Source organism: Notolepis coatsorum (assembly GCF_963971535.1).
Source record: "Notolepis coatsorum genome assembly, chromosome: 17".
Lineage (NCBI taxonomy): Eukaryota > Metazoa > Chordata > Actinopteri > Aulopiformes > Paralepididae > Notolepis > Notolepis coatsorum.
The window spans coordinates 69,069,385-69,081,605 of NC_140181.1; the positions used below are offsets into that span (position 1 = coordinate 69,069,385).

At 43.9% G+C, this 12,221-nt stretch overlaps 1 protein-coding gene across 3 annotated transcripts in view; it reads left to right on the forward strand.

The window, feature by feature from the left end:
• stat6 (signal transducer and activator of transcription 6, interleukin-4 induced) overlaps positions 1–12,221 on the forward strand; it is a 115,954-nt gene that overhangs the window by 49,662 nt on the left and 54,071 nt on the right. For all 3 annotated transcript variants that reach the window (XM_084333164.1, XM_084333162.1, XM_084333163.1), the window contains exon 8: positions 4,592–4,740. In XM_084333164.1, the coding sequence (XP_084189290.1) occupies positions 4,592–4,740 (149 nt within the window). The remainder of the gene's footprint in view (positions 1–4,591; positions 4,741–12,221) is intronic.

The window sequence follows — 12,221 nt, forward strand, 5'->3', positions numbered from 1 at the left end:
GTGTGGCCCCTGCAGATTTCCGCGGCAAGCAAGCAGAGCGTGCATGATGAAACGCGACCAGGGCGCACGACACGCGCATGGACAAGATGGCGGCGATGGTCGGCGTGAGACGGATCGAGGCGACGACTGGAGAGTAGCGAAACAAGAGGACTTCATCCCCAGGGCGCAGACGCCGTACGTCACTAGGCCAACGCAGCTGCAACAAGCCCAAAGGAAGGGACTGATCGTGGACACAGGTGCGTCGTCCCACGTCATCAACGACAGGAGTCTGTTCAAGAACTTTGACAGAACTTTCCGCCCGGAGGGACACAGCATGGAGCTGACAGACGGAAGGCGCATCCACGGGTTGGCGAGAGGAAGAGGGGACGCACAGGTATACCTCACGGACAGCGGGGGGCGTCGGCGTACAGTGACGTTAAGGAACGCTCTCTATGTGCCGTCGTTCCCACAAGGACTATTCTCTGTAATGGCTGCTGCTGCGAACGGGGCCAGAGTGTCCTTCATGGAAGGTAAAAATGTTCTTGTAGAGCCCAACGGTATACAATTTGACATAGACGTGTATCAGAGAATGTATTACCTGAAAACTGAGTGTAATGACAATAATATATGTAAAGTAACCGTCAGCCACGATATTCAGACATGGCATGAGATTATGGGTCATTGTAATTACGAGGATTTACTGAAACTGCAAACGGTGACAGAAGGCATGCACATTGAAGACGAAAAGCGTAGACCTGATAAAGAATGTGTCGTGTGCATAAAGGGGAAGTTTGCTCAATCGAGAAACAGGAATCCCACAGAAAAAGTAAAAGTACCACTTGTGTTGGTTAACACAGACCTTGCCGGTCCAGTAAGGAACAAGTCCATAGGAGGCTTTAGATATGTACAGTCTTTTACAGACGTGTACACAGGGGCAGTGTTTGTTTACTTTCTTAAAGCAAAAAGTGACACACTCCAGGCCACGGAAAAATTCCTGGCGGACATACAGATACAGCACTCAAAACTCAAACCTCTCATGCCTCTCTACCACTCTCTACCACTCCTCTATTGTTCTTGACCGGGCCAGATTTCACACCTCCACTTCCTCCCACAGGCTGGGCAGATTTTCATCTTAAATTTTTATTCGTCCCAAATGTCCCAGCCCCATCAGATTTCTTAGCTTTTTTCACTGTTTACTTATCATGCATTGCAACACTAATATATGGTCAGTACCCCAAGTCAGACTGCCCATATACAAATTATTTTGGGGGTCTGAGGGCAGTAGCCCCCGACCCCCTCCCTGGGGAAGCACTTAAGTTAACTACCCTCCCTTTGTTCCCCCAGCCAACACCCCCGGAAAATTAACACCTGAGTAGACTTAAGTGGCACACAAGCAGCAACAAGCAGCAGACAAGCAGCAGAATTGGTTTGATTTTTGAGCGCTGCGTCTGTAGCCCCTTATGGTACAGTAAGATGTTTGAGGTCCGACAACGGGTCATGTCCATACTCCCCACACCAGAACGGAGTGGCAGAGAGAGAATGGCGCACCCTTTTCGAGATGGCTAGGTGTAAGCTAGTAGGCAGTAACTTACCTAAGAGCCTATGGCACTATGCGGTACAAGAAGCCGCCTACACCAGAAACAGGTGCTTCAATAAGCACACGGGCACCACCCCATATACAGCACTGACAGGAAAGAAGTGTAATCTAGCCAGAATGCACCGTTTTGGATCAGAGTGTTATGCGTACCTGCAGGACAGAGGAAAGCTAGAGTCCAGGTGTGTAAAATGGCTCTTTGTAGGGCACGACAAGGGAAGCCCCGCTTTCCTGGTTTATTATCCCGGTAAAGGGATAGTGCAGAAACACAGTCTAGTCAAGTTTGTCACAAAGACAACATGTGAGGGCGAGACACAGACAGAGGAGCCAGAGCTGGACTCCAGAGTAAGGTGTGTAGAAACCGAGACACATCAGCCCAGACGTGCAGACAGACAGTCAGCAACCCCCAGAGGGCGATGACGAGGAGCACCCGAGGGTGACGTCAAGTGCCCCAAGCAGTGGGAGGTATCCCTCGAGGGAACACAGACCCCCAAAGTATCTGACAGACTATGCTCGGAAAGGGAGTGACGAGGAGGACAGTACACCCATCACCGTTGATTACTGCTACAGGGTAGTCAGTGGGGTCCCGCAGACCTTTAAAGAGGCCATAATGTCCCCGGAAGCAAGTAAATGGGAGAGAGCGATGGACGAGGAGATGAGGTCCCTAGAGGACAACCACACCTTCACTCTCACGAAATTACCGGAGGGCAGACAGACAGTGGGAGGAAAATGGGTGTATTCAATCAAGGAGGGAATTGAAAGCCACGATAAATACAAAGCTAGGTTTGTAGCTAAGGGTTTCAGTCAGAGGGAGGGGATAGACTATGGTGAAACATTCTCCCCCACAGCCAATCTGACCAGTGTAAGGGTAGTGGTTCAGAAAGCAGCTGAGGACAGTTGGATGTGAAGACAGCCTATCTGCACGCACCCATAGATAGGGAGATCTATATGGAACAACCTGAGGGTTACGAAAAAGAAGGAGAGAAGTTAGTGTGTAAGCTGGAGAAATCCATTTACGGCCTAAAACAGTCTGGGCGAAATTGGAACGAGATGCTTCATACCTGCCTTATCAAAGATCACTTCCTACAGAACCCAGTAGACCCCTGTGTTTACTCGAGGGAATAAAAGGAGTCGGGGAAAGTGATCATCGTCATCTGGGTAGACGATTTGATAATAGCAGCGGACAACACCAGGAGCCTAGCTCAGGTGAAAGAGATACTCTCCAATAGATTTAAGATGAAAGACCTTGGGAGGTTAAAACACTTTCTAGGTATGGATTTTGAGCAGTCTGCCAATTGTGTAACAGTATCCCAGAAGAGATATGTGGAAAAGATTCTGAAACGTTTTGACATGCAGGAATGTAGAACAAGGGATACACCATGTGATCAAAAGCTGGACTACCAGGAGGATGCTCAGAAACTGACAGATGTAAGAATGTACAGGGAAGCAGTGGGTAGCCTCATCTATTTGACGACATGTACTCGCCCTGACCTATGTTTTGTAGTGAGTAAGTTGTCACAGCATTTTGCTGATCCCACAGAGGAGCACTGGATTACGGTAAAACATGTTTTTCGTTATCTTAAAGGTACAGCCGACAGACAACTGTGTTTCAGAAAGAGCAGCGAGGGCCTAGGGCTTAAAGCCTACAGTGATGCAGACTGGGCAGCTGACACCACAGATAGGAGTACCACCGGATATTGTGTGGGTTTGAACGCAAACAGCTCATTGGTTTTGTGGAAAACAAAGAAACAGCCCACCGTGGCTTTATCAACTTGTGAAGCCGAATATATGGCTCTAGCTATGACCATACAGGAGTGTATCTACCTGGAACAACTGCTCGAAGGGATGGATACCTATGTATACAAGAAGTTTTGCCTTTGAGAACCAATGGTTCTCCAGCCGTAACGGCACATGGGGCAGGAGCCTATCTCCTGTTTCCGTAGCGTGAGGCAGCTTGATGTACAAGTACACCCCTTGGACATGACGCTAGTATGTTGCAAGGACTTCCCCCCAAACCAACCCTTGATGCGGAGTGTCAAGCAGGGAGGCTATTAGGGCTGTCTTAAATACTTCGAAGCTTCAAAGCTTCGTTCGATGGCACAAGCTTCGAACATAAAAAAAGAATCGAAGTTAGAAAAAAAATAATAATCTAATTTTTTTTTTTTACTTCGATTTGTGTGTGTGTGTGTGTGTGTGTGTGTGTGTGTGTGTGTGTGTGTGTGTGTGTGCATGGGGCCATGCACACACACATATACACCTACATGCCTTGTAGAATTCCACACATAAGAAAGAAAGATACTGGGATGAATAAACAAAATAGGAAATAAAATGTAGAAATGCATGCAATACATAAATAAATATGAATCTCCATATATGAAATAGAACATTTAGATAAGCTGCTACTGAGATGTTTTGGTGAGTTCTTTGTTTTTTTGTGGAAGTAGCCCTTCTTAAAAATGCATGAACATTCACTGATAATTGGTCTGTAGTGGAGTCTACAAGGTCTACATTGCCGGACCATGTAGAATCCGGACCTTGTAGACTGACACAATTCTGTGCATAGTTTAGTCTACACAGGCCATATTTCAAAGAATCAAAATCTTACTTCATTCATCTTAAACATTCTTGATTTGGGGGATTGGTAGTTCCCATGAAATCTGAAGTTGTTCAAACGACAACAGCGATCCACCTTGAATTAAATCACACAGCCGAGTGAAACCTTGTTGGCTGCGTCACAGTCACGAAAGGGGCTACTTAATTAATTAATCCAATCCACTTTATTTATAGAGCACATTTAAAAACAACAACGTTTACCAAAGTGCTGTACAAGTCCCACAAAGATAAAAAAAAAAATCAAATAATAATAATAATAATAATAATAATTATACACCCATTTCGTTCTCTCCCCCTCATTCTCTCAATAAGAGAGGACTCATGTGTTACTGACCATATTATTGTCGCCCTATAGCTGAGTTCTGTTAACAGTTTCCACTTGTGTGTGCACTGTGCTGTGTGTAGAGTCGTTTCCAGCTGCTACACGAGGCTATCGACTGTCTTGACCAGTGCCAATCTCGTCTGGTCAGTCGCCTGAAGGCCTGGAGGTGGGACCAGCACCAGGCCACCATCGGACATCCCTTTGACGACAACCTCAGTCCCCTGCAGACCTGGTGAGGCTCCCCACGCTCACCCAATCTCCCTTGTCTTGTGTGCTGGTTCACGTTCTTATGCTGTTATCAGGTGCTCGCTATGGCAGAGAAGAACCCTGCTCCCTAGCCATCCATGTTTATATCACCTCACTGTTGACAGAGATCACAGCCAAGAAGCCAGGGATGCTCTTTAATATAAGTTATGTTTTGCTTTATTTTTGACTGAATACAAATGTAAAAAGAAAAGATCATGCTGGGGTGAATGGTTTGTTGATGTTATTTATATAATACAAATACAAATAATAATAATAATAATAATAATAATAATAATAATAATAATAATAATAATAATAATAATAACTAATAATTTTGTTATTGACATTTTAGTTGTTGACTTTTCTGTCTTTCAATCTACATATAGCCTATCCTGACTATATATATATCAGCCTTGTACCTAATACTACTGCTAATATTGTAAATGTAATAACAATAATAATACTAATATAAAGATCATGTTTTATATACAGTAGCTATATGAAAGATCATGTTTTATATACAGTAGCTATATGAAAGGGGCCATAATCATGTAAGACTTGTTTCTTACACATTTCATGCAGTGAGGTAGAACTTAACTCATTCAGCGCCAGGGGTCGCTGTTTACCTTCTGGGTAGAACGCCATCGCTGTAAATCAATGGGGAGACTGCGAAACTTGCGAGTGCTTAAAATTAGGGATGCCCCGATCACGTTTTTTGCCACCGATACCAATCACCGATCGTCTGAGTCATATCGGCCGATACACTGCCGATACCGATCGTTTTTGGTTTTCTTATAGCAGCTGGCAGTATTATACTGTAGGTCTAACACAGGCATTCTCAAAATCCTGTCTAAATTATCTAATCTAATCTTAGAAATTAAGTAAAGTGAATAGTACTGGGTGTTGAGCATAACAGTATCTAAGTTAATTTACTTGTGACCATTATAGTCAAAGTATTTTCCTATGAACTGAAACTTATAAGATGTTCTCAGTGGGGGCAGCTAGGTGGTGCAGTGGGCAAGGCGCTCACCACCAATGCAGGAGACGCTGGGTTCGAACCCAGCTCTCCGCATTGCTATCAGCTTGGCTGGTCGTTCATACTAATACAATTGGCAGTATTAGGGGGTGGGAAGCTGATGGGTGGGGATCGGACGTTGTGGACAGCGACTCCTACAGGTCGGTTGGTGCGCCTGCGCAGCAGAATCAGGAAGCGACGGGGGCGGCGTACCCTCCAAACGTAGACCCCCGACGCTGAGAGATCACGCTGTGCAGGTGAAAAGATGCGACTGCTGCTTCCTCGAGTACCGGAGGGGACACGTGATGTAAGGCTTAGTCCACATTGCAGCCGGCTTGTGGGAGGCATGGCCTAACAGCGTTCGAGACAGGGGAGGGTAGAATTGGACGATACGAAATTGGGATGGGAGAAAAATAGAAAATGGAAGAAAAAGTAGATAAAAAAAAATTCTCAGTGTTCATTTACAGCTATGAAGCACGATAGCTAATTAGCCAACAGCTGCAAAAACGAATGATGATATAAGACATTGATATCAGGAGCTATCTGTAGCTACTGCTAGCCAGCTAGATAACGTTAGACAATGTCTCATGTATTAAACTAAAGTGAATAGTTGACTGGGTAATTTTGTTTAAACAGTAACGTTAGCTAGGTAGCTAACGTTAGCTCACGGAACGATAGCTAGTTAGCCAACACTAGCCAACTAGGTTACTGCGAAAACTATTGCCAAAATGATGATATCAGATGTTGATATCAGGAGCTATCAGTAGCTAGCCAGCTAGATAACGTTAGACAATGCCTCATGTATTACCGTAATTTTCGGACTATAAGGCGCACCTGAATATAAGCCGCAGCAGCTAAATTGAATGATGTGTACATATATAAGCCGCACTGGACTATAAGCTGCAGGTGTTTTAATGTTTAATTACCATATGTAAGGGTTCGTGCACAGAGGGGATTGTCGGGAAAGAGATGGCTGGTGATCGTGGATGTTTTGACACTCCTCCACGCTGTCGGGATCCACTCGCAAACTTGAGTGAAAGTTGCTTTTCGCATGCGACTAGTTTTGGTGAATGATTTATCGCCGCTAGTCATCCACGCCTCCCACTGAACGTGTAGTGCCACTTTGAACGCACGATTGACTGGCTGCAGATGCTTCGTCCAGGAATCACAACTGGAATTGAGTTTGTGCTCTTGATGGCTGCTTTCACAGAATCTGTTATATGGGCCCTCATGCTGTCCAAAACGAGCAAAGCTTTTTTTTTGGTGAAAGAATCCTCCAGGGCGCTTGACGTAGCACTCATTCAGCCACTCCTTCATTACGCTGTCTGTCTGACCGGCCATAGAGCCCATAGAGTTAAAGGTGGTGGACTGTAACCTGTAAAATCCATAGATTTAGGAGGTCGCCTAGTGGCCGTTAGCTGTAAAAATCCATAGATTAGCCGCACCGTTATATAAGCCGCAGGGTCGAAAAAATGGGGGGAAAGGCGCGGCTTATAGTCAAAAAATTACGGTAAACTAAAGTGAATAGTTGACTGGGTAATTTTGTTTAACACATTCATGGCCATTTGGATCCGTCTAAAATCACTATAGACGGCCAGCATTTCTAAACAGACTTACATAGTCCGTGGGGCTGTTTGTAGAGCTAAATCTATACTTTATAGTATTGCTATCTGTCCATTCTACAGGGCTAATAGCTACTAACGTTAAATCCAATGTCATTTCAGATATACAGAAGCTACAGTTAAAACTCAAACTGCATATGATCGGTATGATGGTTCACCATGAATGCATGAAAGGGCGGGGGGGGGTCGTTTCTGATTATTGATTACCAATAACCGTGTTAGCCTCATTAGCCTCATTCGCTGATCGGGTGCATGGCTATCATAACAAGCCCTGATCAGCATGTAATTTACGTGAACAAGATCTTACCGTGGGCCGGTTGGATCCCCCAAAGCATTTCCCAGTTATCGATCGCCATCTGGTAGATCCATATGTCCATTGGCTGATGATATATTCCTTTACTGCATAGTGAATTCGGCGTCGCAAAAGGTATTCCAAGCTACTAGTGCACATCCAGAATCCAGCTAACTGGAAACTCCATTGAAAGTAAAAAAAAAGAGTGCACCGTTCTGCCACATGGCACACTGCATTATCGAGACAGCGCCCCTAAGAGGATCTGGCCGGTAATGCACTTTTCAGAATTTGAAGAGGAGGGTAGATCTGCAGTGCAGCTCGGTGACATCGAGTAGGTTATTACAATGGAATAAAAGCCAAAACAACCTTGCCACGGACATGTCCGTGGTTGGTCCTCAACCGTTGGATTCGAAACACGGATTTATCCGTGGTTGGCCCCGAAACGGTTAAACAGTAACGTTAGCTAGGTAGCTAACGTTAGCTCACAGAACAACGATAGCTAGTTAGCCAACACTAGCCAACTACTGCGAAAACTATTGCCAAAATGATGATATCAGACATTGATATTGTAATGGGAAATATTAAAGGACTAAACGATGAGCCGTTTACAAATCATTCTGAGTCATTATTAATAATAATAAGAGTTTATTTCACCGTGGCCACAATGAAAGGACAGTTTACAGTCAGAGACAACATGTTAATACATTAGCGTCTGGCCATAGACTGACCCAGAGCGCTGTTCACACGTATGTTAAATACACAGTTGTCAGACGTAACATAATATCAGATATGATGATGGAAATGGCCCAGTTAGGAGAATCAACCTTGGCTAGGCGGTGATGTTCCCAACTGGAATGTTAAACAGTCTTGCTAACTGAGAATTAGATTTAAAGAGACAGTAGTGTCTGCCATATCTGAGCACATTATATAGCTGGTCAAAAGTGTACCAGTCAAGCTGTCTAATGACATGATAATATATTCCACGACAACACCCCCGTCTGATAATTAATCACAATCATTATCACTTCATAAAGACAACAAAAAATATTATCATCCTTAAACCAAAAATAACACAAATTATAATAACTCAGCAAAAACTATTTTTATTATCTAAAAACAAAAGGTCCTCTGGATTGACCCTGTGTCCCGTGCAGAAGAGAAGTTGCCATAACAGCCAACCATCATTAGTGTCTCTTTGCAAATGTTCAGACGGTGGTCGAAGGACCAAGAGTACAGTGTTCAGTCCGGTTTTGTCAAGGCCGGAGCAGCTGCACCATATCCCTCTAACCACCAAGCTGAAAAATAGAATCACAAAAAAAACAGGAGAGTATCTCGCCAAAAAGAGCATTTCCCCTACAAACTTATTCAAAACAAACAATTCCCATAAAATTCTTTCAGTAGCAAAGAACAGACAACAGCAAGAAACAAAAACAAAATTTGCAGACTCTTCACAAAGAATGAAATATAATCTCAGGGAAGTCACACATAACCCAAGTTTACCATTGCAATGTACAGCACATTCAAAAACATCTTCATTCTGAACCAAGTTCAGTACATTATTACCTAATATCTCTTAGGTGATACCGCAATATCTGTATGTGTTTGGTTCAAACTTGCCTCATTTATCATTTGTGAAGAATCCCAGAGCGGTCTCTCCTCCTTCCCCTGCCCGCAGTCCAAACACCCCCCTCTGCAGTCCATGGCTCTGATGCAAGGAGCGGCCCGGTGAATGGCCTAGACCGGCTGGCTTACATCTTTGTCATCAGCTGATGCTCAATGAGTCTGGTCGAAAGCCTGATGGAAGCTGTCTCTTAGATCTCTATCTCTGGACCAATGATACTATCAGGCTAGGGTCAGCTGTCGGATGATGTTCTTGGCGTCCCATCAGCTGGGTGTATGTGGCGACCAGCTGATAGGCCCTCTGCCTCCTAGTTCTGGAGCAGACTGGGACAGCTTACTTTCTCAGTAATCAGCTGTAGTAGGTTCCCCCACTCAGGTCCTCGGTTGTGCCCCTAATGGAACAGGCCTGCTGGAAACCGTCTCACAGATCTTTGTCCCCGGCTGATGGTCAAGGAGAACTGTCTTATCCGTAGCTGCAGAGCGGAACCCCGGTTCAGTGGAATAGCTGGGCCAGCACTTGTCAGTGGGCCTCTGCGCCCCATAGCTGTGTGTCCTCTTTCCGGGCAGAGACGGGGTACCTGGACCGGCACAGGATACTGAAGAGAGACACGCCCAGCGAGAACTCACAAAAGAAAAAGAGAGAGAGAAAGAAATAAAAATAAAAAGCTGTCCGGTAACATTTTACACACTAAAATAGTAGAAAGGTGTCCACTCAGGTTTGAAGTTAGGACATTCTATACTATACCCTCAACTCAGCTCCAATGAGCAGGGCAGTTTCCTAAGTCATGACAACAAAAACAAATGTCCCTTAGAGTCTCGTTGGCCAAAAACAAACTATATATATATATATATATATATATATAATATTGAAGCCCACACCCCACCCCTCTCATACATCTGGGACATACCAATATTGAGAAAACTACAGAAAAACCACCAAAAACAATATATTAACACTTTCTATGCCACTCACGAGTTTTCTCTGAATTATTAATATCTCGTTGAAAGCCACTCACGAGATTTCTCTGAATTTTTTTTTTATTTCGTTTTTTTTTGCGATCTGAAATCATATTGCATCACGCGAGCCTACCCTAGTCTACCCGAGCGCCGCCGGCGATCAGATGTGGAAAAAAGCGCCCCCTATCGTCTCCCAGATGACATAAGGGATTTTGGAATGGACTCAATGAAAATGGATGGGGGAAAAAATCCTGTACTCCACATTTTCCAGTCCACTGATGCAGCCGGGGTTATTAGAGTTCATTCTGGAGCCTCTGAACCCCGCGGAATCATGTGTTCTACTGTATCACGTTGGATCCATACACTTATCGATTTTTTCGAATGGTGATCAGGAATTGGAATATACCAGTTGGATACCATCTGATGTCAGGTAAGGAATCTATGTTATCAGTGTTAGGATAATCAGACTCATTTTGATGAAGATATAAGCTGTTTTGTGAAATGGGCTCTTTCGGTTTCACTGTAAAACTCCAAGAGGAAATGAACACGGCGATTATCCGTGCGCGGCTCGAATGGGCGTGCGTGTATGTATAATATTGATCATCTAGCGTTTTTTTTAAAACGATTCATAAATAGGCCGACAAATAGCAACGTTCTGGAATATTCCAGTAAAAGACGATTATCATAGAATGCCCCAGAATGGACTGTTTTTTTACCTCAAAACGGGTGCTTTTCAAAATGCTCTCAAACGGAAATGAAGCGATAAAAAAACAATCTGCCTTGACAGCACTGACTGGAAAAGGATTCTTTGATAAACGACGGGCAGATTAGACACATAGCCATAATTTAAAACATAGATTAGGCGATATTAAGCGTAACATTGGCGCCGATGATGGCATTGAAGCGCTAACTCTGGCGCCACCTCGTGGCACTGAAAGTGTTAATATACCCAAAACAAATAGCTCAGCATTTTGTTATGAGAGTTGGTTGTTAGTTGTCACAGACAAAACACGCTCCCTGTAGGCCATGCTAGAGAATTTATGCCAGTAAGCTGGTTTATCACAAAATGGAGTAACGGAATATTACACTAGAAATGTAATGGTAGGCATGTCTAAGAACATATCTTCCCATATTATGTAATATAACTGTTTGATTATGACACATTCTCAGTGACTCGATGTGGGCTGACAGTGGGTAATGTACAAGTTAACATCTTTTGCAGTTAACATCTTCTGCTTTGAAGTCAAATAACAATTTCACAACGCAATGGCTCCTATACAAATATATTTGCTACCAAATAATCCCCTGATTCTTGAAAACATCACCTCTTTTTTTTTTTCCCCTTCTTCCTTCAACCATGCTTTAAAAAATGTTGCTCATTATCACATTTCTTTCATCCAAATCATACAGTGCAGTAACGTTGTTCTGAAATGTTGTTAAACAGTTCAAAAGCCGTCTCGACCAGTTTTGAACCTGTACTAAAACAATAGATTAGAGGACTCTTATTGGGGCCTCATGGACAAAGTTACATGCCTAAATCGTTATCACGGCATGCTTTTATGGTCACCCTCAGAGCCTGTGGACACCTTCTCAACACCCATATCTGTCCTACAGGGCTGTTCCCTGTTTGTTGTCTTCCGGCGTGACACCCGCAGCTAACCGATTCCCACTTCCGTCGCCCTAACTCTTCGTCCCACGAGTGACCCCCAGCGCGCGCCAGTTCTTTCTGGTGACTGTGTCTTCTGAAAACTCTTGACTATTTATTAGGTGTGAGAAGGCCCCACTGGAGATCGAACTCCCTCTTATTTTATAATATGTTCGAGCTTAGACGTCCAATTTGAAATTCAATGCACATTCAACAGGTTTTAAATAGTCAGCCATACTATTGTTGGAATACGCCTAAGGCAAGAAGGCAACTCCTGGTACCTATTCCTTTTTAAATGTGTTCACTTTAACTGTCC